We start from the raw sequence: 27,734 nt of genomic DNA, 5'->3' as shown, positions 1-27,734 counted from the left end.
TGTTTAGATGTGTCAGTTGTTTAGATCAAGGTTGGTTTCTATAAAGTTTGAGTTTTGATCATAGGAATGAGTTGTATATGTAATTATTTTTGAGTTGAGGACGTTTCAATGAAGTTGTGTCGAATTCGCTCATTAGGATACGTAGATGGCCCTTGTTTTGTGTGGGGGTCAATGGAGACATGACTCAGCTAATTGAGGAGGAAGCTCCCTGTAGGCGTTGTCAGTCAAACACGCCCGCTCTGTGTTTGTCTAGGACAGTTGCCACCTCTGTAGCGAGGGTTTGAAAAATATTGCCGGTCATCTTGAGCGCGAGGGAGGGAGGGAGGGTAGGAGGGAGTGGAGGAAGGAGGGAGAGAACGAGGGAAAGAAGAGGGGGATTCCAGCTTCCAACCAAGCCTGAATTCTCCTTTTCTTTTTCTCTCCCAGCCAGACCCAACAACATTAAACCCCCCCTCCTGTGCTCTTCTCCCTCCCCCTGCCCCTAGCCTGCTGACACCAATCAACAGTCTTCTCCCTCTCGCCTCCCCCCTCGGGGGTAGTCCCAAATGGCACCCTATTCAGTGCACTACTTTTGACCAGGGCTAATAGGGCTCTGGTCAAACGTAGTGCATTATATAGTGAATAGGGTGCCATTTGTGATGCGGGTCAGTCTGCCTGCCAAGGAATGCAGAGCGCTAATTGATTTGAGCGGAGGAATCCGTCGTGACTTGTGAGTTTGCTATTCTCTTCCCTCCTGCCTTCTCTCGTCTTCCCGCGGAGGGATGGACAATGATTTGCGTTCGGGTGGAAGTCATGGCGCGAACGCTCTGCGGGTCACCGTGCCATGACAGACGTTTTCCTGCTAGCTGGCTAGAGTTAATGCTAAGACTATAGGGCTAGGGCACTGGGGGGCTAGTGACATGGGAGAGGGGATGTTTTTTTTTAACAACGTAGACCTAGTGGGGGAATGGACCCTGTCTTTCTGTCTCTCGCTTTCTCTCTGTGTATTTTATTCTTTGTCTGGCTGTCTTTTTCCTCTGAGGAAATTTCTCTTGTTCTGTTTATTTCTCTTGCACTCAGCACTCTCCTTTATCCTTCCCTATCTCTCCCTCCCTTGTCTGTCTCACTCTCTCGCTCCTCGTCTTGCGGTGTGGTCCAGAGCTGGTTAGTGAGAGGTCAAAGGGGCTTTCCACTCCACTGGCTGTAGCCTAGCTGGGCCAGAGAGAGCCGCTGGGAACCGACAGCAGCGAGGGGGAAAACCCACCCCACCCTCCTGCAGTGTGAGAACGGAGTTTAGGAGTTTAACTCTCTCTCTCCTCTCTCTCTCCTCTCCCTCGCTCTCCTCTACCTGCTCCATCTACCTTTCTCTGTTCTTTGCCTTTCCCTTCTCCCTTTTACCCACTCAATCTATCTCTCTGTTTCGCTCTGTCTCTCGGTCCATAGCAGAGCATGCTTGTCTGTCGGAGCCCTGTTTTAACGGAGGGAGATGTGTGGAGACCAGTCAGGGCTTCGAGTGCCAGTGTGCCCCCGGCTGGAGTGGCCCTTCCTGCAGCATCAGTAAGTAATACATTATAGTGTGTAAATTCAATATTCTACTCAGTGGGTTGACCCTTGCACATTCACCGGGCCTCTAGCACTAGAGAAGCCTGTCCTCATTGGGTTCCCCCTTCATACCAATGACATCTATTGGACGTCAGCACAAAAGCAATAATGGCATTATAATGAATGTGTTGGTTTTATGACGGCAGTCAAAAATGGTCCATTGTCAGTTCTTGAACACGTTATTTGTGGCCTCGCTCGTGCTTACAGCATGGTGCTCATCTCCACGCCAGTTGGACCTTATTTAGTTGTTATCCCTCGTTCTAACAGTCATCACACACCCCCCCCGCGCTTGCTTGCAACACTTCGCACAAATGAGTCGCTTGCAGCTGAAACGGGTTTCGTGGGTTTTAATTGCGAGCTCATCTGCCCACCTGGCAGTTTCTCATTGGCTTTGCGCAATTCCTCTCGTGGAATCTTCGCTGCTGCCTCAACCCCCCCCCCCTCACGTCTCTCACGTAGCCCGTGTGCTCGACTCACGATGAAGTCTCTCCTGCTCATGGGGTTCATGCACTGCTTAAACAGCACGTGTGTGTTGATGGCAGCCAAGACAAGCATGTTGTAGAACACCGTGAAAGGCCAGCGGCAAGTTCCTCCTTTCACTGTGTAGCAGCTGTGCCATTTTGATCCCAAAAATCCACAACCTATAGAATAAAGTAGAAAGCAGTAGGATCTTTTTCTCATAGGGGGAAACAACACGTGTGATACAGTAGAGCACAAGGCGTTGTTGTTGTGTAAGTTGATTTTATATATGGCGACGCGCACAGTGGTAGAAAAAATACCCAATTGTTATACTTAATGTCACCCGGTAAAATACTACTAGAGTAAAAGTATCAAAGTATATTTAAATATACTTAAGTATGCTAGACATTTATGCTAGACATTTTAAATTTTTAAAAGTCCTTATATTAAGCAAACCCGACGGCATGATATTAAGCTCCCGCTTCGCTTTGTTCAGGGTGCCAACCAGGCTTGTTTTCTTTGCGAGCAACTTGTTCGCCAATGACGGTGATGTGAAGAAATTGTCAGTGTTGACATTTCTCTCCGCTACCGCTTTTGAGATTATCATTTGAATAGATGAATAGAATAGAATGGCCAGCTCTGTTCTTCATTCACAACTGGTGATTGCATAGTTCGCTTCCCCTCGCTCATCAACCCATTCTCCCCCATCATAATTTACTTCATTTTTTTTTTTTTTTTTTTTCAGCTCTTGTGTGAAATGAGTTTCCGTATAGTTTAGGTTCAGTTTCGAGGCAATTATCAGGGGGATTATCAACTAGGCACGGCACCTCCCAACTGTCGAGAGGAGGGGGGGGGGGGGATCAGGCCCTACTATCGGGAGAAAGTAGCGCCACGGGGGGGGGGGGTGACATACCCTCCTAAACCTGCTTATAACTCAAGTTCTTTTTGTGATTATTAATAGGGGTTAAGATTCTAACAACCACATTTTGTTATAGACTTTATTTAGAAAAAGTCCATGACGGCGGGGACTTGAATTATTATTTTAAATAAAGTGTATTATTTTGGGTCATCAAGACACCATCAGCCTTTCAACAAGCGCTAAAGACCTAGCCATAGTCATGGACGTCTGATTTGTCATTTCACGTGTAGCCGTAACACACTTGTTTCCTCCCTCCAGATGTGGACGAGTGTTTCCCCAACCCCTGTGGCCACGGGGGCACCTGCCAGGACCAGGTCAACGGCTTCAAGTGCACCTGTCCCTCCCAGTGGAGCGGCAAGACCTGCCTCATTGGTCAGTCAGTCCTCTATCCCGTAACACCCTGCACCACCTCTATCATACAGCCACTGAGCTCTCATTCATCCTCTATTTCCCCCCTAAAAAAAAAATATATATATATATATATATACCTCTATCCCACACACCCCTGCACCTCTATCATACAACCACCTAGTTCGCTGTCATCCTCTATAATAAAAAATAAAAAACATTTACCTCCTATATCCCACAACCCAACTCCTATTGTATTCCTTTTGACACGGACGCCACTGAGTACTTTTAAATCCTACAAACCTCTACCTTCTACCTCACAACAGCCTAGTCCTCTATCCCACTACCACCTATATATCCTATAACCTACTACCATAGAGAGAGTATTGATCTCTATGCATACTACGGAGTTGATAGATTATATACTGGTACAGGGTCAAATATCTCCTCTCTCTAATAGTTAAAGTTAGTTTCCTAGATCTGTGGTTGAGGCCAACTTCTAACCACCTTGCTACAATTAGAGGATGTCCTTAGCGCACAGATCTAGAACCAGCTTACACTCTCCAAATCTGAACCTTATCCATTAGGGGGTGAAATCTCAAAACTGACCTTTAGAAAAGCTTCTAAGTGCAAATTCTTCTTCATCATACCACCCTTGACTTTTGATGGCGCTCTAGTGTGAAGATTTGGAAGCGGGCATGCCAGGATGGGGGGGAAAGTTCCTTCAGCATTCCATTCCATGGCTGCTTTTGGGAATCCTCAGGGCAGGGATAAAGTGGGGTTTCCTAAGCCGGGGGATCATCCTTTGAGGAATGGCAGTGTGTTTTAAAGGGCTTAGAATGAGTAGCGAGAGGATGGGTGACACTAACTCTATTCACTACTGCCTTAATTCTCTAACTACCCCCCCCCCCCCCCACTCCTTCTCACCCTTGTCTTCCCTTACACCTCCTCTCCCTCTTCCTCACCCCTTCTTAATGTGAGGAGCAAGAAGATAGGTGCCACTAACTATTCACTGCTGCCTTGATCCACTACCCTTCACTTCCCGGCATATTTGTTTGTCCCCAATTGCCATGGGGACAGGCTCCGACGCGGTTTGAATGCAAACCACAGCAGACCACCAGAAAAGACCATAGAAATATAATTTCTAGAATAGGCATCCCCAAGTCAATGGGTGGGTGACGGGGGAAACCATTAAAATATCTATTCCTATGGCTACCGACCCCTCGCAATCTCATCACAATCCCTTTTAACAGGAATGAAGGAATTACATTTTTAGTTTTCTGTCTTTCTGACCTGTTTTGTTTTTATGGATTTCAGACGCCAATGAGTGCGAAGGCGACCCCTGCCTGAATGCCAACTCCTGCCGCAACCTGATTGGAGGGTACTTCTGCGAGTGCCTCCCTGGTTGGATGGGCCAGAACTGCGAAACCAGTGAGTGTTTTCAATGAAAAGGCCTGTCACTTGTTCTAATGCAGGGGTGGGCAAGTCTGGTTCCAGGAAGCAGCAGGGGATACAGGCTTTTGTTCCAGCACAGCGCTAATATGGGTAATTCAGCTAATCAACTAATCATGGTTGGCAATTGAAAGCATGATTAGTCGAAGTGTGTTCGTGCTTGTGGTAGAACAAAAGCCTGCTCACCCTGCCATTCAATCTCCAAAGTTGCACACCCCTGTTCTAAAATGAAGAAATGGCACTGTCAAGTGCCAGTAGCTACTTTAAGCAACTGTTGTAGGGCCAGTTTTGGATGCGAGTTCATGAGAATGATGGCTAGGACTGAGGCTGGCACAGGGTTTCTCTGAACCTGGACTAGTAGTTCTGGAGTGGTCAGTCTGAAAATGGATGACAGAAAACATTAAATAATAATAATACTTTAAAAAAAAAATGTATCTCGAGTCATTGTCTGCTTGCACAGCCGTGCAGACAATGTGCAGATAACATGGACACTCAAACAATTGTGTGAAGCCCCAGTGCACGGGGCCCGCATGAATTGCACCCCCCCCCCCACCCGTTCTCGAACAAGTGTTATCTTGAGGAAGCTTGTCGGAAATCTTGACAAGAAAGCCTTATCAAGGCCTCGCCTCGGCGGAGCTCAAATTGTATACGTTTTATTTTAATTTATTTTATTGTTACAAATTGTTTCCGCAGATATCAATGACTGCCTGGACCAGTGTCAAAATGGGGGAAAATGCAAGGTATGTTTATTGGGTTTCTCCCAAATGGCATCTTATTCCCTGTATAGTGCACTACTTTTGACCAGAACCCTATCATGGGGAATAGGGTTCCATTAGGGACACAGATGTTTTCTTATTTTTCCGTAATGTATCGATCCTGGTCAATATACATATTCCGGACACTTCCTGGCATATTGGAGTTGTTTTTGGCTTCTTTCTCTCGCCTTCCCCTCTTTCTCCCCCTTTTTCCTTTATGGCGGGTTTGAAAATGGCAAACTGCTGAGACATGCTTTCAGAACACAGGCATGACAGAGTTGCTCGGGCAATGCTAACAAAGAGAGGGGCAGAAAGACATGAATGCTTGTGTAGGAGGGGAGAATGGGAGGGAGGGAATAGGCGGAAGGTCTTCATGACTACAATAGATCAGATTACCATAAACATTCTCGTCCCCTGCCAGGAAAAATAAATCTTTCTTAAATCTTTTCCAACCCTTTCACAATGGCTTGTTTTCCTCACCGCCCTGTTCCGTACCTCCCACACTCACCCCCAACACCCTGTTCTTCTCTTTATTTTTTTCCTTTCTCTGTTTTCCTCCCCTCCCTAGGACATGGTGAATGGGTACCGTTGCGTTTGTCCGTCGGGCTTCGGCGGCGAGCACTGCGAGAAGGACGTAGACGAGTGCGCCAGTGGCCCGTGCTTGAACGGCGGCCGTTGCAAGGACGACGTCAATGGCTTCCAGTGCCTGTGCCTGCCCGGTTTCTCTGGCAACTTCTGTCAGGTGAGCAGAGATTGGCACCACACCCCCCCCTCACTGTGCCCAGAGCCCACCCAGAGTTGGTCCAAGTCACCTGAAACCACAACACTGATCAAGGAGCAGATATTGCTCCATCCTTGTAATGGTTTATGGTTAGAATTGGAGGTCGTATAAGCTGATCCTAGATATGTGGTTAGGGCCAACTTATCTTGAGTAAATCGTGAGTAACCACTGATCCACGGTCCGATACCGTATTTCCCCATACCTTTTTAATGGTTAAGGTTGGAGATGGGGTAATCTGATCCGAGATCGGTGGTTAGAGCCAACTTTCCTCGACTACCTCCCTCTCTCCTGGTAGCCTAGTGGTTAGAGCGTTGGACTAGTAACCGGAAGGTTGCAAGTTCAAACCCCCGAGCTGACACGGTACAAATCTGTCGTTCTGCCCCTGAACAGGCAGTTAACCCACTGTTCCTAGGCCGTCATTGAAAATAAGAATTTGTTCTTAACTGACTTGCCTGGTTAAATAAAGGTTTAAAAAAAAGTTGCAGTCACCTCAAACCACTGATCCACGGTCCGTTACTGTATTTCCCCATACCTTTTTAAAGGTTAAGGTTGGAGATGGGGTAATCTGATCCGAGATTGGTGAATCTCCTGAGTGAATCTCCTCACCATAATGTTTTCATTGATATCCTCCTCTTCAGTTGTTTCCCTCCCATTTTTTTCCCCCGTTTAGATTATTTTTTTTTGTGCCACCTTTCCTCCCCCCCCACTATAATCGCACCTGCGTTTCCCTCTGCGTTTCTCTCTGCGATCGTTTCTCTTTGCAACTCTAAACTGGAGCTTTGTCGCGCTTGTTAACACTTGTGAACCTTCCGTCTGGGCTAAGTCTGTCTTCTCTTTTCCCGCCTCCTCCAACTCTCCACCGCTAAGCGTTTGTTTATGGTTCTTTAGCAGGTTTCCGTGGTGAAGTCCACAATGGGTTATTATGGAAAAGGTCAAATGGCAGGTATTACTTTACATGGCTTGTGTCTAAACTATTCTTTGTTTTTGTTCTTGCCTTCTCAGTTGGATATCGACTACTGCATGCCGAGCCCATGTCAAAACAGGGCCCAGTGTTTCAACCTGGCTACCGATTACTTCTGCAAATGTCCAGAAGACTACGAGGGCAAGAACTGTTCCCATTTGAAGGACCACTGTCGGACAACACCATGCAAAGGTTAATAATTGCGTTTTGGTTTAGCCTTGTGCAGTCTTTACAGTACTGTAGAAGTCTGTTTTCAGTGTTAGCCTAGGCAGTTTTGGCTGGCTTGGCTAATGCTAATGAAAGCTAATCCCAAAAATTTTAGGTCACTTGTCTCGCTTTGCTTTTTTTATAGCCAATTGTAAATCTGAGAGGGGGGCTTTTTAGCCCGCAGAGTCTGTAATCTAATCTGCTAACTCAAGGCCATTGTGCTGGGTGTGTGTCACACCATTGTGTGTGTGTATGAAGACCTAGGGTTAGCAAGCCCGCACGGCACTAACCCGTTCTCCGCCGGGTCCCCCAGGGCCTCGTTACCATGGGAAGGGTTAAGGTTTGGTTTCATGTTTTCGAGTCGCTACTGCTGCCAGACTACTTTTTTGACAAGACACTCCCTTCAAGAACACCCCCCACGCCGCCCTCCTGCTTCTGACAAATTGCCTCTGCTTCTTAAAATGTTCCTCTCCTCCCTACTAGACTTTGTTCGTCTCTCCAAAACGCCCTAGAAGAATCTGGCAAAACTGAAGTGCTCTGTGTGTGATCTTCCTGCTGAATATACTCAATAGACCCCCTTAATTTTCTCACTCTGTGCCGTGTGTATGCATGCATTTTTGAGAGCGTAATTATGACAGTCTACGGGTTTATACCCTTGTACTTAGTTTAACTACTTTTATCTATACACACCACAGATTGAAGAAATTAGAGGGCCTTGGCATATGTTGTATCCATTGAATATTTATTTTATTGGAAGCTGTGGCACCCAAAGCGTTTGAAGGTTTATACGATGTGTGGTAACGTCAGTTCTGTGCAATGGATATCAACATTTATGTGATTGCCATATATGCACACTGTCCTGACCTCGCCCTTTCTTTCTCCCTCAGTGATTGACAGCTGCACGGTTTCCGTGGCATCCAACAGCACCCCTGGGGGCGTGCGTCTGATTTCGTCCAACGTGTGCGGGCCCCACGGGCGCTGCCGGAGCCAGGCTGGGGGCCAGTTCAGCTGCGAGTGCGAGGAGGGCTTCACCGGGACATACTGCCATGAGAGTAAGTGACTCCCCCAGTTCCACCAAGGAGTGAAGAACGGTAGATGAATGGCTGGAGGATGGCTAGGGGGGTGGATGGATGGAGCCTTTGATGGATGGTGGATGGCTAATGTGTGTATTAAGGGGTCAATGTGGGGGTGTGAGGGAGGCATAGATAGAGGGGGAAATGTGGCAGAATTGTGAGGTTGAAGTGGAGAGGGCAGATAATGGAGAGAGAATGTTATTGCAGGGATGGTAGAGGACGGGATGGGCCCTTTCCGACCATAAGTACACCACAAGAATCTCCCTCGCCGTTATAAGGATCGTTCCTGTTTCTTGGCGTGGTCTGTCACGACACATGCATCCTTGGGTTCAAAGCGTGCTCTCGCTCCTTCCAAACCCGTGACTTTGTTCTCACCAACACTTCTTTCAGGGGAGAGTGGTGACCCCTTGACGATAATTATTAGCTCCCTGTTTGATGGATGGCTGTTTTTAGCCGCCGGCTCCCTAGCCCAGAGAGGTCAGGCAAGGCTAGCCCTGGCCCTACAGTCACTGGGTTATCTAATGGAGGCCCCAGGCGAGGCCTATGCTGTCTCTCAGACACAGGCCTTGATTAATGACCCTGCTCAGCCTTCGCTAGCCTGTCAGGGGGTGGGGAAGTTGTTAAATGAAAGGGGCTCCATGCCTCCCCACCCCTAACTCTCATTCTCTTAAGCCAGGAAGTCTGCCTATTCTTGCCCGGCCTTGTCTCTCCCACGCACACACCCAACACCAAGCTCTCTGTTGTGGTTTTGGGTGACAAAGGAGTTTTGGGAAGGGCTTTTGGTAGAAGATTACTTGACCGGAGACGACAGTCAAAATAAATGGGACACTAGGGAAACCGCAAGGTTTGTATAATGTGGAAACAATGCGAGTTGTTCACATAATTGGAAATGGTAAATGAGTCCTTGAAGGGATTTCATGGTGCACACCTTGATTGCAATGGTTTGATATTGTTTATTTTCTCAGACTTTTTTTTTTTTTTTTTTTCTCTTTCACTCACTCTCAGATATAAATGACTGTGAAAGTGGCCCGTGTCAGAACGGGGGAACGTGTATTGACAAAGTCAGCCTGTACCAGTGCATCTGTGCCGAGGGCTGGGAGGGACCCAACTGTGACGACAGTAAGTACATTTTTCTTCTCAATACTGTCATGTTTGTTTTATATGAATAATGGCTTTCACTTTCTTTGAACCCCCCGGTGGATAATACATTGTTGTTGAAGTTATATACAAGTTATTTAGTTGCCTATCACCCCACAACGTAGTACAAGTATTCAAAAAGTGAATGGTTCTTTTGTTTGTATCATTTCAAAAGTATTCATACAGTGGTACACAAGTCTATACATGTGCTTATGCATTACATGCATGTGGAACAGTGCATTGACTTTTTATTTCATTTTATCTGACTTGCTTCTTGGTATTGAAGCGTTGTCAGCATTATAACGCCTGGTAGGCGTTATAATGCTGGGGGGGGGTTAGGATTTAAATGGCCTTGGAGATGCCAAACAGACAGTTAAACATGAAATGATTATTTTATATTTTTTGTCTCCTCAGACATTGACGACTGCAACACCAACCCATGTCGCAACCGCGGCACGTGCCGAGACCTGGTGAACGACTTCTACTGCGAGTGTAAGAACGGATGGAAGGGCAAGACATGTCACTCAAGTAAGCCCCCCCCCCTTACTACAGCATCGCACACTATTTTATTAATTTTTTTCACCCTGGGGCGGCCATGTGAAATGTGTGGTGTGAAATATGCGTGTGGGTGGGATGTAAGCGTGTGCATGCTTGTATGTGTTCGAAAGGGTGTGTTTATGTGCATAAATAACACATACCTGAAATAATAGGTTTTAAGGCCTAATGGTTTCCTGACATTGACTATGAATAGTTGCTAACATGTAATATTTTTTGCTTCCAGGAGAGAGCCAGTGTGACGAGGCTACGTGCAACAATGGCGGAACGTGCTATGATGAAGGGGACACCTTCAAATGCATGTGTGCCGCCGGATGGGAGGGTGCCACCTGTAATATAGGTATGTAGTGTAGCCGCCAGTGCTAAATTATTGCAGCTAATGCTATTCCAACTGAGCATTCACCACAACCACTATGATTTGGTTTTCCCTCAACATTTGACAGTAATGCAAGGCCCTCATTTTAAATTCCTAAAAATAGACATTTTGAGTCTGACTAAACACTTGGTTTAGATTTTCCATTGCTAAACTGTAATTGCGGAGGTAGTTGCCTCTGTTAACTAGTAGTATAGCTGAAGGCTTGGTTCAAAACTAGGCCAAAGGTTTCTTTTGCCCATGTAGCATTTGCTAGTTAGCAGGTAGGCTAAAGGTTGTGTTTGCCCATGTAGCATTGGGAGGCTAACAGGGTGGCGAAATGTTATGTTTGCCTGTGTAGCATTTTCCAGCTAGCTAGCATGTTGGCTAAAGGTTGTGTTTGCTTCTCCAGCTAAGAACAGCAGCTGTCTGCCTAGTCCTTGTGAGAACGGAGGCACCTGTGTAGTCAGTGGAGACTCTTTCACCTGCGTCTGCAAAGAGGGCTGGGAGGGCCTGACCTGCAACCAAAGTGAGTGACCCCAGAGTGTGTGTGTGTGTCCCCGTGTGTCCTCAACTAATACTAATAAATCCTTAGTAGATAATTGTATTCTTGTGCACTATTAGTTGTTCATAACTTGATGGTGTATAATTCACTAGAACTACATTTTAACCTGCCGTAGTAGATAAATACAGTTTGGCCTTCGTCCTTTTATGTAATGAATGTATCGAGCTAAAACATACTTTTTTTGTTTTATTTCTCAGATTAATGTTATGTGGCCTCTCAGCTAGCCACAAATTCATATTGAGTTAGTATTCTGACATGCACTCTGTGTCTAACCCAACTTTCTTTTATTTCAAATTTTACAGATTCCAACGACTGCAATCCCCACCCTTGGTAAGTCAATCCCAAACCAAATTAAGCCCAGTAAACATATCTGCCCACAGGAATGTCCTGCTGCTGATAATACACACAGACTTGCATATACACTCCGCGACGACAAAGAGCCACAAACAACTCGCGTAACTTTGTTTGCTCAAGACTTCACAATCAGACATTTTACCTTGTTCCACTTCCTCCTCTACCCAACGCCATTTTTTTAAAGAATAATATAAATGTATCTGTTGAAGGAACTATTTTTGTGGTGAAATCATTTAATAGAGAGAATTGAGTGATGCTTATTTAGATACTTTCTAAGACATGGAATTATATTTCCCACCCATTTAGTAAATTCTTATTGGTTAAGAGCTATGACCCCTGACTCTCTCTCTATCCTTTTCTCTGCAGCTATAACAGTGGAACCTGTGTGGATGGAGATAACTGGTACCGGTGTGAGTGTGCCGCAGGATTTGCAGGACCAGACTGCCGGATTAGTGAGTATTAACCCTTTGCACCCCCCCATCCCCCTCACTATTCTTAAGCTGTGACAAAAGTCAGAGTTAAGTCGGGGCTAAATCGGGTTTAAGTCTTTTGGCTTTGGTGATGCTTGTAGGACGACACAATGGAGGATGAGACTTATAAGTTGGCTAGATAAGTTCACGTTGCTGTTAGCCCTTTGATCCAGTTAAAGAGAGCTCAGATGGAGAAGTTGATCACCTGCACTAATTCCCTTGACTATTCAGAGTTAGTCCAACTGTTAACTAGCACCAATGACTAGGAATGAAACTAGGGTATAGTTTTCAATGCATTTTTTTTTTTGTAATGAAGTTACAAAGTAGTATAATTAGCATAGTTGATTAGCATAGTTTGGGGTGGCAGGTAGCCTACTGGTTAGTGTTGGACTAGTAACCGGAAGGTTGCAAGATCAAATCCCCAAGCTGATAAGGTAAAAAAAAATATTTATAAAATCTGTCGTTCTGCCCCTGAACAAGGCCGTCATTGACAATAAGAATTTGTTCTTAACTGACTTACCTGGGTAAATAAAATAAAAAATATATGTTTGGTTTTTTAGTCTGTGGCTCTGGGAAATATCGGTCTAAGCAAAATGATTCCAAGACATCACTGTCTGTTAGTCAGTAGGATAGATGGACCGATGCATATAGATTGATGAACAGATGAAGTGGCAGAAATAGAGTAGTACCCTAACAGTTGCCAATCTTGTCCCATCAGACATCAACGAGTGCCAGTCGTCGCCCTGCGCGTTCGGCTCCACCTGCGTCGACGAGATCAACGGCTACCGCTGCCTGTGTCCACCAGGGAGGGCCGGCCCCAGGTGCCAAGAAGGTAAGACCTCTACCCTTCATGTGTTCCTTTGGAGCCTAGGCTCATACTGTCTTCAATAAATACATTTTCCATCATAATCATCCCTGTTGGATTCTGCCATGACAATGGACTGTATCTTAGTCAGTAACTTGGTCTGAATTTTTGTTCCTTGTGCTATAGCTCTTTAGGTGCTGTTTACCTAACTATAAACAGGACATCAGATAAACAATGTATAAGTGCACGGTACAATAGCTTTATTACCATAAAAATCACAAGAACCCAAGTCTTAACAAGAGTCAATGTAGGTGTAAACCGTCAACCTGAATAAAACACAATGCATCTATGATTTTGGGCATCTATAGCAAATGTTTCAGGTTCAATCTTGAGAGACTAAAATGGCCACCTCTTGCTTTGCAGTTACTGTGAGACCCTGTGTTGTCAACAGTCTAGTGGCTGTGGATGGGACCAAATGGGATGACGATTGCAACACCTGCCAGTGCCACAATGGGAAGGTCACCTGTACAAAGGTACGAAACCACAGGTTTTATGACAAGCTTTTTTTCTTTGTACCATATTAAATACCCATTGTGATGTGAGCTAACGATGCAATTAATGACCACAAATTATCACCATCACTGACCACAGTTAACCACATTCCTGTCTCCCTCCAGATCTGGTGCGGTCCCAAATCCTGCCGGATCCACAGTAAAAGTCACAGCGATGGCGAGTGCCCAGTTGGTCAGACGTGTGTGCCCGTCAGGGACGAGCGCTGTTTCGTCAAGCCATGTCCCAGCCAGGGCGAGTGTTGGTCGGCCTCCCACAGTCTCCCGCCCCATACAAAGTGCCACCCCGAGAGCAACTGTGCCAACGTCACCTTCACCTTCAACAAGGACACCATGCCACAGGTGAGTTGGTGCAAGCCACATCATAGAAACAGTTTATTCAAACTTAAACTAGGAAGTAAATTTAACCAATGGCAAAACATTGTCACATCCAGTTTGGCAGTATTTCTTATACATTGGTAAGACTTGGAGCAGTATACAGTTTTGGATAAACTGTGATTTTGATACTTGTGAACTTATACATGGAACCTTTTGACATCTCTGTGTGTGTGGCAGGGCTTGACTGTTGAGCACATCTGCGTTGAGCTACGGAGTCTGTATGTGGTGAGGAACCTCTCGTCGGAGTACTCTGTGTCCATGACATGCGAGCCATCGGCCACCACCAACAACGAGATCAATGTAGCCATTGTAAGTACCTTTTTGGCTCAATTTTGCCCTCAATTCCATGATTATCAAGAACAAGCAAATGGCCGTTTTGAAACACTAGTCATTTAACAGACACTCATCCTAAGAATAACTACATTCGCACAAGGATTAATTTGTCCTGTTTCTCACAGTATACTTAATATTATTTTAATGCGATATGGAAGTTAGTTTACTTTATTTTACTTGTATGAAGAACATCTCAATTATTATTTATTTTTTAGTCAACGGAGGACCCCAGACGAGGTAAGGCCCCTATCAAGGAGATCACGGACAAATTCATAGACCTGGTCAGCAAGCGAAACGGAAACAGCACTATCATCACAGCCATTGTTGAAGTCCGTGTCCAGAGGAGGCAGACCCACAGCCCCAATGGTGAGAGCACAGGACACAGGCAGCCATTTATTTTGCAAAGACATTGACCTTCACTAGTGGTGGGATGGTTGTATGTACCTCGGTTTGAAAAATTCCTGAATGTTTTCCAGAAATCCTGGTTGAAGGATTTGGGGAGTTTTGCAGTTGAAGTGTTAATGGGAAGAGGGAGAATATCACATTGCTGCTGTCAACTTCTGCTTAGAGTATAGTTTTTGATATTCTAGTCTCCCTCGTTTGTTCTAGTCTTCTATAACTGACGCCTTCCCTCCCTCCATTTCTCCTTCCAGCAGACTACTTGGTCCCCCTGCTGGTGTCCGTAGTCATCGTCATCTGGCTCCTGGCTGTGGCCTCTGCGTTTATCTGGTGCCTCAAGCGGCGCCGGAAGCCCAGCACCCACACGGGTGTCAGCACCCAGTCGACGTCCCCTGCGACGACCGCCGAGGACACAAACAACGCAGTCAACAACGTGCGTGAGCAGCTCAACCAGATCAAGAACCCCATCGATAAACACGGTCCGACCAACGGCCTACCCCCAGTTAAAGAACACCCCAACCACTATCACTACGAGGACAAGAACTCTCTTACCAACGGCAACATTAGAACAAACAACTCCGACGTGGGTAGCCACCATTCGGATGACGAGGAGTCTGAGAAGAGGCTTCAGAAGGCTAGGTTCCCCAGGCAGACGCCGTATACTCTAGTGGACCGGGAGGAGCGGAGCCCACAGCCACTCAGCACGGCCGGCAAAAACCCCAACTGGACTAACAAACAGGATAACAGAGACTTGGAGTCGACGCAGAGCTTAAACCGAATGGAATTCATTGTATAGCGCACAGCTTGGTGACCTTGGCCCGACCACTTCAACCAGTTTATCATTGTTGGAAGGTCAACTGAGGGGCGCTCCAAAGTTGTTGATACTGTTGTCATATTTTTGAATCAAAAAGTTGTGATTTACCCTTCACAAAGAAGACAAATTTCCATGTGTTTAATTTATGTTTCGACAAGCTGGCTTACACTGGCAATAATGGTTGGCTGTGGTTTGGCTGGATTTCCGGGTGCTGCGTTTGCTTGCAGTCTTTTGCAAAACCAGTTAACTTCGAGGCAGCACTTCTGTAAATAGAGATATCGATGTACGTGTAAGAACATCTCTACGTTGTTCGGTAAGCTGCTGCCGAAGGCTTTTTGCAAGCTTTTTCCCGGTAGTCTTGTGTACGATGAATATTAATGTGGGTTTAGCCTCGTAACTGGTTTTGTAGTTGTACGCGCTTCCGCATCACCATACCACAGCAACTAACAAAAAAATATAATTTATTTTTGTTTGGGGCAGGTTGAGTCTGTCAGCAGTTGCTGCCGATATGAAGAATTTGTGTCAATGTAGAATGTTGTATAGATCTGTAAATATTTTTTTTTATTAATCATTGTTTATATTTGATTTATTAACTTAATAATCAAGAGCCTTAAAATATCATTCCTTTTATTTATATGCATTGTTTAGATTTGAAGGTTTGACAGCTTTGTAAGCTTACAACTTCCTTATTTTTGAAAATATTGTTTCAATAAATAGTCGGGTCCAAAAGTATTTGGACATTGAATATTTTTGTTTTGTTCTGTGGATTTGAAGGTTAAAGTGCAGATGGTCGGTCAGCTTTATTTTGAGGATATTTTCATCGATACATTTTTTTTTTTTTTCACCTGGTCTCCCCATTTTCAAGGAACCAAAAGCATTTGGACAAATCCACGTATGTGTATTAAAGTAGTTAAAAGTTTAGTATTTGATCCCTTATTCCTAGCATGCAATGACTACATCAAGGTTGTGACTCTACAAACTTGTTGGATGCGGTTACAGTTTGTTTTGTTTCAGATAATTTTGTGCCCAATAGAATTGAGTGATAAGTAATATCCCGTGTGGCTCAGTCTGGTGCTTGTAACGCCAGAGTTGTGGTTTCGATTCCCATGGATGGACCAGCACAAAATAGTACGAAAATGTATGCACTCACTACTGTACGTCGCTCTGGTTAAGAACGTCTGCTAAATGAATTAAATGTTAATGTAATGTCATTTTGGAGTCACTTTTATTGTAAATAAGAATAGAATATGTTTCTGAACACTACATTAATGTGGATGCTACTATGATTACAGATAATCCTGAATGAATCGTGAATAATGATGAGTGAGAAAGTCGGAGGAACAAAGATCATACCCCAAGACATGCTGACCTTTCACCACTACCAATAATGGGAGAATAGCATCTTTCGGAAGGGTATGATGTTTATGCCTCAACTTTCTCACTCAATTTTGTTCATGATTCATTCACAATTTTCTGTAATCATGGTAGCATCCACATTAATGGATGGAAACACCCTCAAATTAAAGCTGACAGTCTGTAATTTAACCTCAGTCATTGTGTAATTTCAAATCTAAAGTGCTGGAGTACAGAACCAAAACATCAACAATGTTTCACTGTCCAAATACCTTTCGATCTCCACTTTGTTTCATAAATGCCAAAAGTGTTCTTGAAAGAATAGTTTATTTTTTAACAATTTGGATGGGCATTTTTGTCCCCCAAAAAACAACCTGTTTTTGTACGATGTCTGTTTGAAACCATTTCTATGGTAGTTTTGCCAGGACTCTTTTGTAAGTACTTAAATGTAAGTGGGATGGCAGGGGAAAGGACTAAATCACATGGAGGATGATTCTGCTGCTGCAGGGTCATTTGAATCAACTAAATGTGGCAGACTCATTGCTTGCCAATTAAATACTTTTAAGGGAACAACTTTTTTTTTGTAAGCTTGACATTTGCATGTACAGCATAAAATGTGTCAATGACAGGACAAAAATTATATTCCTAGATACTTTGGGAAAGATTTACCTGTTTTTGATGTATTTGTGATTACTTTGCATATTATTTGCATATATGGTAATTAACTAATACATGGTGGAATCGGTTTTGTGTGCCCTGGGTGGGTGGCGATTTCAATGGAATGGTCTGCAATGAGCAAACTCGGGTCACCGGGCCATGCAAAACGAACTCGACCAATGAGATACTTGAAGAGAGGAGGTCCAATAAGAACACTGTAGAACTGTCATGTGACACACAGCCTTTCTAGATCAGAGACCACAAGGCTGTAAACTTTTAATATAATTTTTTGTTTACCCTTAAGATCATGATATAAGAGAAAGTATTTGTGTACATTTCACTTTAGTGTGTTAAGAACTTGAGAATTAAAGTATTTTGGGGGGGAGCAGTGGTTCCTGGCAAGTCTTTGTTTTGTTTTGGAAAGTAATATTTATTAAAATATTTTGTACAAAAACCGATGAGTGTGTTTTCCATTGCTTTCTGAGGCAAAGGGTCTGTCTGGTGGCATAAGTCGGCGGGTATAGACTAGACAACATGCCGGGTGAGCCGCATTTGCTGTTGAGTGTCAAACAATGACTACTTTGTCTGAGGCTCGACCATCCCTGTCCTCTCACACATGCACGAACAGTCTCAGCAGACCCGTGAGAGAGTTTAAAAGGCCTGTACACAGCCCTAACCTGCGTGGGAACAAGCCTGTCTTTCACCTAAATAAACAGCATGAGACACTTGCAAATGCATTTATAGAGGAATCACTCCAAATGGAAACAAACAAGCAAGCTTTTTTCTGCCACTTAACTTTGAGATTTGTCTCTACCTATTACGCTGTGGTTGAAAAATTGGAAAGTAGCAATTGTGTGTTTTTATTTAAGCAATAAGGCACAAGGGGTTGTGGTATATGGCCAATATACCACGGCTAAGGGCTGTTTTTTGGCACAATGCGGCGTGCCTGGACACAGCCATTAGCCGTGGTATATTGGCCATATACCGCAAACCCCCGAGGTGCCTTATTGCTATTATAAACTGGTTTCCAACGTAATTAGAGCGGAAACAAGAAACGTTTTGTCATATCCGTGTATAAAGTCTGATATACCACAACTGTCAGCATTCAGGGCTTGAACCACCAAGTTTATAATTAAAATTATGCAAATTACACACTTTGTCATTGGGAGGAGAGTGATAGACTACTTCTCATACAAAATGGAGTCTGACATGAGTGAGTCTTCAGGATTTTTTTGATTATTTGGGGTATAAACAGAGAATGGATATTTAGTCTTTTCGGGATTGCGACCTGCCCTGTTATTATTTTGGGATGCAAAACTTGAGTTCATCATTCCCAACTCTCAAACTATGTCCTAAATGGCACGCTATTCCTTATATAGTGCACTTATGTTTGTATTGACTCTGTCTACTTAGTAGTGCACTTTATAGGGAACAGGGTGCCATTTGGGATGCACACTCTCTCCACCACTGTGGTCTCAGCTGACACCCAGCCAACGAATGCCAATTCCTCTCTTCCTGGTTTCTCAGCCAGTGAGAGACTCAGCAAAATGTGCTTTTCTTGCCCCTGTCTCACTTTAAAGGGGGTGAGGTTTGTGGGTGGTTGGGTGTGTATCTGTGTCTTTGTTTATGCATATGCGTGTTTGTGTGTCTATTTATGCTGCTGGTGTATGTATGAACGGAAGCTCTATCAAAACATTCATGACACACCCTACCCTGTCTTGTCCTCGGCCCCTATAGTCCTGTATAAAACCCGGGACAACCCAATTGATCCCATGTCTGATATTGACATTGGGAAACCCATTTCATGGTTACTAGGTCATGAAATCAAAACCACTCTGTGTACTTCCCACAAGGTCGGTAGAAAGCGGCTGTTTCAGGGTTTTCAGACAGATTTTCAGCCCACGTGGGGACTCTGCTCAGGTGACTTTTTATGCTTGCTACATTAGGTTACACCAGGTTTTTTTTTTTTAACTGTGTAGAAATGAAAATGGACCTACAGTTTCTTGACTATGTCCAGCTTGCTAATAATCACCCAAATGAAAGCTAGACAGTCATTAGCATTGAAAAAAATAATAATAATATGGATAGATTTTGACGAGGAAATATATGTCACGCCTTGGTCATTGTATCTTGTGTTTTTGTTATATGGTTAGGCCAGGGTGTGACATGGGTTTATGTTGTATTTCGTATTGGGGTTTGTATTAATTGGGAGTGTGTATTATTAGGGGTGTGTCTAGTTAGGCTTGGCTGCCTGAGGCGATTCCTAATTGGAGTCAGCTGATTCTCGTTGTCTCGTTGTCTCATTCTCACTCAGGTAGCCTGAGTGCGCGTTGTATTTTGTGGGTGATTGTACCTGTCTCTGTGTTAGTCACCAGATAGGCTGTAATTAGTTTCACTCGTTTGTTTTCATTTTCAGTTATTTCATGTACCGCTATTATCTTCATTAAAAGTCATGAGTAACCTACACGCTGCATTTCGGTTTGACTCTTCAAACAACAGACGAACTACGTTACAGAATCACCCACCACCATTCACAGACCGAGCAGCGTGGGAACTGGCAGGATCTGAAGTTGGACGTTATGGACAACAGAAGCAAGGAGTATACTACGTGGGAAGAAATCGACAGGTGGGCGGCCGACCCAGAGCGAGTGCAGGAGCCCGCCTGGGATTCCCTACAGCAATGCGAAGAGGGCTATACACGTCCCTACAGCAATGCTAAGAGGGCTATACACGTATGGAATCGAAAAGGAAAGCACGGTTATACAGAGCGAAAACCGAAGGTAACGGGGAAAGCGCAGAGAGAGAGTGGCTGAGTCAGGAATCAGACCTGAGCCTACTCTCCCTGTTAATCGTGAAGAGCAGTTGCAATGGGAGAGACTGCATCATTTGGAGATTTGGACATGGGAGGAGGAATTAGACGGTAAAGGACCCTGGGCGCAGCCGGGAGAATATCGCCGTCCCAATGAGGAAATAGAAGCAGCTAAAGCGGAGAGGCGCAAGTATGAGGAAGCACGGCGACGCGGTTGGAAACCGGAAAGTCACCCCCCAAAAAAATATTGGGGGGGGCTAAAAGGGAGAATAGTTATGCCAAGGTAGGAGACCTGCGCATACTCCCTGTGCTCACCATTGGGCTAGAGAGACCGGGCAGGCACCGTGTTAAGCTATGGAGCGCACGGTGTTTCCAGTGCGGGTGCAGAGCCAGCTGCGACACATACCAGCCCTTCCTATTTGCCGGGCTAGAGTGGGCATCGAGCCAGGTAAGATTGGGCAGGCTCGGTGCTCAAGAGCTCCAGTGCGCCTGCACGGTCCGGTCTATCCAGAGCCACCTCTACACACCAGTCCTCCGGTAGCAGCTCCCCGCACCAGGCTTCCTGTGCGTGTCTTCGCGCCAGTACCACCAGTTCCAGCATCACGCACCAGGCCTCCAGTGCGCCTCGCCTGTTCAGCACAGCCAGTGCTTTTCTCCCCTCCTGTGCTATCGGAGTCTCCAGCCTGTTTAGCGCAGCCAGAGCCTTTCTCCTCTCCTGCGCTGCCGGAGTCTCCTGTCTGTCCAGCGCCACCAGTGCTCCCAGTCGGCCCAGCGCGTCCAGTGCGCCTCGCCTGTTTAGCGCAGCCAGAGCTTTTCTCCTCTCCTGCGCTGCCGGAGTCTCCTGTCTGCCCAGCGCCGCCAGTCGGCCCAGCGTCACCAGTCTGCCAGGATCCACCAGGAGTGCCAGTCTGCCAGGATCCGCCAGAAGTGCCAGTCTGCCAAGATCTTCTAGATCGGCCAGACAACCTGAATCATCCAGTTCCACCAGCCAGCCAGCATTTACCGGAGCCTACTACCTGCCTGAGCTTCCTCTCAGTACTGAGCTTCCTCTCAGTACTAGGCTTCCTCTCTGTACTGGGCTCCCTTTCAGTACCGGGCTGCTTCGGTCCCGGGCTGCCCCTCTGTCCCGAGTTGCCCCTCTGTCCCGAGTTGCCCCTCTGTCCCGAGCTGCCCCTCTGTCCCGAGCTTGCCCCTCTGTCCCGAGCTGCCCCTCTGTCCCGAGCTGCCCCTCTGTCCCGAGCTGCCCCTCTGTCCCGAGCTGCCCCTCGGTCCCGAGCTGCCCCTCGGTCCCGAGCTGCCCCTCGGTTATGTGGGGATCAGGGTGAGGACTATTAGGCCATGGTCGGCGGGGAAGGTGGATTATCCTAGGACGCGAAGGGGAGGAACTAGGACATTTATGGAGTGGGGTCCGCGTCCCGAGCCAGAACCGCCACCATGGACAGACGCCCACCCGGACCCTCCCTATGCTCTTGAGGTGCGTCCCGGAGTCCGCACCTTAGGGGGGGGGGGGGTTCTGTCACGCCCTGGTCATTGTATCTTGTGTTTTTGTTATATGGGTAGGCCAGGGTGTGACATGGGTTTATATGTTGTATTTCGTATTGGGGTTTGTATTAATTGGGAGTGTGTATTATTAGGGGTGTGTCTAGTTAGGCTTGGCTGCCTGAGGCGATTCCTAATTGGAGTCAGCTGATTCTCGTTGTCTCGGATTGGGAACCATATTTAGGTAGCCTGAGTGTGCGTTGTATTTCGTGGGTGATTGTACCTGTCTCTGTGTTAGTCACCAGATAGGCTGTAATTAGTTTCACTCGTTTGTTGTTTTCATTTTCAGTTATTTCATGTACCGCTATTATCTTCATTAAAAGTCATGAGTAACCTACACGCTGCATTTCGGTCTGACTCTCTTCAAACAACAGACGAACTACGTTACAATATAACCAATTCTCAATGCGGCCCTTCAGATCTCATTGAAGACTGAATGCGTCCCCCAGGGCAAAATGAGACATCCCTGCATTTACAGAGGTAAAGTAGGTTTTATATCAGACACTCGACAGACAATCGCCGTTAGCCTATTTAAACCGAATACCTTACTGTGACATGCTTACTTACAAGCCCTTAACCAACAATGCAGTTAAGAAAAATAAGAGTTAAATGTTTTTTCTAAATCATTTTCAGTAAAAAAATAAAAGAGCAACAATAAAATAATAACGAGGCTATATACAGGGGGTACCACTACCAAGTCAACGTGTGGGGGTACAGGTTAGTCGAGGTAATGTCTACATGTAGGTAGGGGTAAAGGGACTATGCGTAGATAATAAACTGCGAGTAGCAGCAACTTCAAAAAAGTGGAGGGGGGGGGGTGTCAATGCAAATAGTCCGGGTAGCCATTTGATTAGCTGTTCAGCAGTCTTATGGCTTGGGGGTAGAAGCTGTTAAGAAGCCTTTTGAACCTAGACTTGGCGCTCCAGTACCGCTTGCCGTGCGGTACCAGAGAGAACAGTATATGCCTAGAGTGGCTGGAGTCTTTGATCATTTTTAGGGCCTTCCTCTGACACTGCCTGGTATAGAGGTCCTGAATGGCAGGAAGCTTGGCCCCAGTGATGTACTGGGCCGTACGCACTACCCTCTGTAGCGCCTTGCGTCGGAGGCCGAGCAGTTGCCATACCATGTGGTAATGCAGCTAGTCAGGATGCTCTCAATGGTTCAACTTTATAACATTTTGAGGATCTGAGGTCCCATGCCAAATCTTTTCAGTCTCCTGATGGGGAATAAGCATTGTCGTGCCCTCTTCACGACTGTCTTGGTGTGTTTGGACCATGATAATTTGTTGGTGATGTGGGAGGAATTTGAGGAATTTGAAGCTCTCAAGCTGCTCTACCACAGCCCCGTCGATGAGAATGGGGGCGTGCTTGGCCCTCCTTTTCCTGTAGTCCACGATCATCTCCTTTGTCTTGATCACATTGAGGGAGAGGTTGTTTTCCTGGCTTATAGGCTGTCTCATCGTTGTTGGTGAACAGGCCTACCACCATTGTATCATCAGCAAATGTAATGATGGTGTTGGCCATGCAGTCATGGGTGAACAGAGAGTATAGGAGGGGACTAAGCACACACCCCTGAAGGGCCCCCGTGTTTGTTTGTTTAATGTTTTTTTGTGAATTTTACCCCCTTTTTCTCCCCAATTTTGTGGTATCCAATTGTTAGTAGCTACTATCTTGTCTCATCGCTACAACTCCCGTACGGGCTCGGGAGAGACGAAGGTTGAAAGTCATGCGTCATGCGTCATGAATATTGACCTGTTTAAAGGCTACGGCGAGCGTGATCACACAGTTGTCCTGAACAGCTGGTGCGCTCATGCATGCTTCAGTGTTGCTTGCCTCGAAGCGTGCATAGAAGTCATTTAGCTTGTCTGGTAGGCTTGCGTCACTTGGCAGCTCGTGGATGGGCTTCCCTTTGTAGTTCGTAGTAGTTTGCAAAACCTGCCACATCCGACGGGCATCAGAGCTGGTGTAGTAAGATTGAATCTTAGTCCTGTATTTACGTTTTGCCTGTTTGATGGTTCGTCAGAGGGCAGAGCGGGCTTTCTTATAAGCATCCGGTTTAGAGTCCCGCTCCTTGAAAGCGGCAGCTCTAACCTTTAGCTCAGTGCGGATGTTGCCTGTAATCCATGGCTTCTGGTTGGGGTATGTACTTCTGGTTGGGGTATGTGCGTACGGTCACTGTGAGGACCACGTCATCGATGCACTTATTGATGAAGCCGGCATCTGATGTGGTATACTCCTCAATGCCATCGGATGAGTCTCGGAACATATTCCAGTCTGTGCTAGCAAAGCAGTCCTTTAGCTTAGCATCTGCATCTTCTGACCACTTCCATATTGAGCAAGTAACTGGTACTTCCTGCTTAAATTTTTGCTTGTAAGCAGGAATCAGGAGGATAGAATTATGGTCAGATTTGCCAAATGGGGGGCGAGGGAGAGCTTTGTACCCATCTCTGTGTGTGGAGTAAAGGTGGTCTAGAGTTTTTTTCCCCTCTTGTTGCACATGTAACATGCTGGTAGAAATTAGGTTAAATGTATTTGTTTTTCTGCATTAAATTCCCCGGCCACTAGGTGCCCCGCCTCCGGAAGAGCATTTTCTTGTTTGCTTATGGCTTTATTCTGCTCATTGAGTGCGGTCTAAGTGCCAGCATCAGTTTGTGGTGTTAAATAGACAGCTACGAAAAATATAGATGAAAACTCTCTTGGTAAATAGTGTGGTCTCCAGTTTATCATGAGATGAATGTCTCAGTAGGTAGGTTTCCATTCAATTGGCAACACAAATTTTGTGTTTCCACCAAACGGACTAGTTGCATATAAAAATCAGTGCGTGATAATGTAGTGCGCACAAAATGTACTTTATCGCTTAAGTTTTCATGGACCAAATAAAAATCTAAAGTTCAATGTGTTTCCATCGCATTTTCAACTATGGATAGTTTTGTAACGAAAACTGTTAAATAGCGTTAAATAGCAAATGTGCCTATTCTGGGCTTGGTACGTGCACTCTAGGAAACAGTTTAGACACAGGTAGTCTACATGATGAGATTATTATGGATTAGTGATACTTTTTGGGGGCGTCAAAAGTCGGTCAAGCATTGATCATCAAGTCAAGAGAAATGAGCATCAAGATCACCATGCACTTTCACTTTCACCAATCTGTAGCCTAATAAACTGCATGGTTTCCCGAGTCATAGTGGGAGGCCCACACATTTCATTGTGTGACTCCAACTTTACTTCTATATGATGGTTATTATATCAATATTTGCGCATAAAGGAGTTTCCAGACACAAAAAGTTTCTACCATGTCGAGCGAAGGAATTATCTGTCGGCATTTATGAAATTGCACTGAAACTTTTTGCTTCCATTACAGCTGTCTGATTTTTTTTTAAATGGTATGTATGACTTTACTCACATAAAAACTGTGGATGGAAATGTGGTTAATTTAATTTAACATTTTATTCATCTTTTAACTGCAATAAATCAAATCAAAATCAAATCAAATTTATTTATATAGCCCTTCGTACATAACTTTCTTATTGATTGTTACAAAAACCTCAAATAAAATGTAAATGATGAGCAAACGCCTGGCCTACTTTTACAACCTTTGGTTTGCATAAACAGTGATGTGTTTAATCAAATACATCTAATTCTCTTATCCTCAATCCATTTTTCATGGCTTGTCAAAGAAACATCAAAACAAGTGCAAATTATTGTAAAAATGTCCAGCCTACTTTTACAACCTTTGATTTACATAAATTTCGTTTTTATTTGAGAAATGCATTTAAATCTCTTGTTTGCAAAAAAAGCATAAATTGTCATAGAAACATCCAAACAAGTGGTTTGATAGAAATAATCAAATCATACAAAATTGCCTCTAAATCTCTTATCTGCAAAAAACATTTCATGGATTGTCATAGAAACATCAAAAATAAATCCAAATTATTCAAACCCTCAATGGAACTGACGCACGTAATCATCCGCCTCAAAGGCCCTTATAGCAATTGCACTTTCACGCCACCGAACTAAAACATTGGCTTGTGAATGATCCTTTGTAGTAATCAGAGGAATAGAAATTGTTGTCAACGTTTAAATAGGCTAATGGTGAAAGTCAGCTGAATGTCTGGTCTGTTTTACCTCGGTGGGTTACCGTTTGTGAGGAGCAAATGCTGTTGTGGCTGTATTACCAACCTGGTCTCAGAGCATTTCGTATTATTCTGTATGTAAATCCGAGACCCTCATTTAGTATGATAGTTTACATTTTGTATTGTATGTAATCATTTGTGGATGTCCATCACCCATTTCATATGATATGTAACAAATGACAATTGTGATTATATGTTACGAAATTGCGAAAGGTACAATGCCACGAATTGTCAAACATACTATATGTAATGTAAATAAAGGTGAAATTAAAAATATATTTTCTTATGAATTTGCTAAATGTATGATGTATTACGAATCCTAGCTGGGTGGCTAGATGGATAACGTTAGCTAACTGGCAAAGGTTAGCTAGGTGAAGGGTTAAGGTTAGGGTTAAGTTTAGGAGTTAGGTTACAGGTTAAGGTTAGGGGAAGGGTTAGCTAAAAGGGTTAAGGTTAGGGGAAGGGTTAGCTGAAGGGTTAGCTAAAAGGGTTCAGGTTAGGGATGGTTAGCTAACATGTAAATTGGAAAAAAGTTGTAAGTAGTTGAAAAGTTGCTAATTAGCTGAAATGCTAAAGTTGTCCTTGATGAGATTTGAACTCACAACCTTTGAGTTCTATGCTTAACCCTGACCAATCACACTACTTTAGTTTTTTGTCTTATGTAACCATGCCTCACCGAACATATCATACTAATTCAAGAGTTCCGGATTTGATTTTACTATGTTACGTCTAGTCTATGAGACCAGGCTGATATTACAATACTTTAATTGTCACAGAAAAAATATATAAAAAAATATTCTGGTATACTCAATTACAAGAACAAAGCTGTTAAGATGCTCGACATGGCTGGCTTGATGATAAATTAGCTCCTTACATTTTGATAAGGACATCAAACTAAGTCACTTCTTAGCAATGCTTTGGCTGAGAAAAGAGTGGGTTTGAAGTTGTTGAAGGAAAATGCCTACTCAGAAAGATACACACACACACAAACCGCGCCCCTCATAGAGCAGTCTGTGTTATGAAAACACAGTTGTGTGCGTGTGCATGGATTCATGTGCGCAAGTATGTGTGCACTCTTGTGCGTGTGTGGCAGTACATACTGTATGACTCAATCTGGGACAGAGTGTGTGGGAACTGCAGGAGTCGGAGAGAGGAAAGACTCATGATGTCAACTCTCCCTCAGGCTGGAACTCACCCAGAAAGAGAGGGAAGGAGAACGAGAGGAGAGAGAAAGAGAGGGAGGGAGTCATAAACAGCAGACAATGACCATCCTCACTGCCAACAACTGCTTTCAAAGCTTCTGTCTTCCACTTAGCATTTTAAATGTGATTTCACATGGTTTCACAAACACGCCCCATATATTTTTGTAAGCGAGCATCTCTTTTCTTTGTTGGATGAATGAAGCTTGGATGTTGTGGTGTTATATTATGGTTTTGTTATGGTAAAATGTAATGTTATGATGACTTGACTGACCTACATTTCGAAGTGTGGTATTACTGGACTGTATCTCACAGTGAGGTATAAATATTTCTGAAATTGATTACTGAAATGTAATTAAAGCTCACTAAACAAATCAGTAGTAACAATTTCAAACCTGCAAAGGTATCCAAAACAGTATCAAAACAAAGGGTATGTCTGCAAAACACCACTTGAACATTGCCCCACAGTGTTGTTGAATGATAAGTATTGTAATTAAGATAAATACTTAATTATAAACTGAGTGGTTTGAGCCCTGAATTGTGATTGGCTGACAGCTGTGGAATATCAGACCATGTATCATAGGTAGGAGAAAAACGTTTATTTTAAATGATCTAATTACATTGGTAAACAGTTTATAATAGCAATAAGTCACATCGGGGGTTTGTGATATATGGCCAATATACCACGGATAAGGGCTGTGTCCAGGCACTCCGTGTCATGTCGTGTCGTGCATAAGAAACGCCATTAGACGTAGTATATTGGCCATATATCACACCA

At 44.6% G+C, this 27,734-nt stretch overlaps 1 protein-coding gene across 3 annotated transcripts in view; it reads left to right on the top strand.

Annotated features, from left to right (window-relative positions):
• Positions 1 to 17,733, top strand: part of LOC124003081 (protein jagged-1b-like) — a 30,773-nt gene extending 13,040 nt beyond the window's left edge. The window contains exons 8-26 of one of the 3 annotated variants that reach the window (XM_046311123.1): positions 1,426 to 1,536; positions 3,218 to 3,331; positions 4,625 to 4,738; positions 5,453 to 5,499; positions 6,083 to 6,256; positions 7,298 to 7,448; positions 8,351 to 8,515; positions 9,542 to 9,655; positions 10,088 to 10,201; positions 10,455 to 10,568; positions 10,993 to 11,109; positions 11,448 to 11,475; positions 11,866 to 11,951; positions 12,688 to 12,801; positions 13,198 to 13,307; positions 13,452 to 13,685; positions 13,899 to 14,030; positions 14,270 to 14,420; positions 14,708 to 17,733. In XM_046311123.1, coding sequence (XP_046167079.1) covers positions 1,426 to 1,536; positions 3,218 to 3,331; positions 4,625 to 4,738; positions 5,453 to 5,499; positions 6,083 to 6,256; positions 7,298 to 7,448; positions 8,351 to 8,515; positions 9,542 to 9,655; positions 10,088 to 10,201; positions 10,455 to 10,568; positions 10,993 to 11,109; positions 11,448 to 11,475; positions 11,866 to 11,951; positions 12,688 to 12,801; positions 13,198 to 13,307; positions 13,452 to 13,685; positions 13,899 to 14,030; positions 14,270 to 14,420; positions 14,708 to 15,249 — 2,732 coding nt within the window. In that variant the 3' untranslated portion in view covers positions 15,250 to 17,733. Of the gene's footprint in view, positions 1 to 1,422; positions 1,537 to 3,217; positions 3,332 to 4,624; positions 4,739 to 5,452; positions 5,500 to 6,082; positions 6,257 to 7,297; positions 7,449 to 8,350; positions 8,516 to 9,541; positions 9,656 to 10,087; positions 10,202 to 10,454; positions 10,569 to 10,992; positions 11,110 to 11,447; positions 11,476 to 11,865; positions 11,952 to 12,687; positions 12,802 to 13,197; positions 13,308 to 13,451; positions 13,686 to 13,898; positions 14,031 to 14,269; positions 14,421 to 14,707 lie in introns of all 3 variants that reach the window. The other 2 variants (XM_046311122.1, XM_046311121.1) reach the window with 2 other exon arrangements.
• The last annotated feature ends 10,001 nt before the right edge of the window (positions 17,734 to 27,734 follow it).

Source organism: Oncorhynchus gorbuscha, linkage group LG18, assembly GCF_021184085.1.
Source record: "Oncorhynchus gorbuscha isolate QuinsamMale2020 ecotype Even-year linkage group LG18, OgorEven_v1.0, whole genome shotgun sequence".
Taxonomy (NCBI): domain Eukaryota; kingdom Metazoa; phylum Chordata; class Actinopteri; order Salmoniformes; family Salmonidae; genus Oncorhynchus; species Oncorhynchus gorbuscha.
Note: the sequence above shows the minus strand (reverse complement) of the source record. Positions and strands in the feature narration are given on the sequence as shown.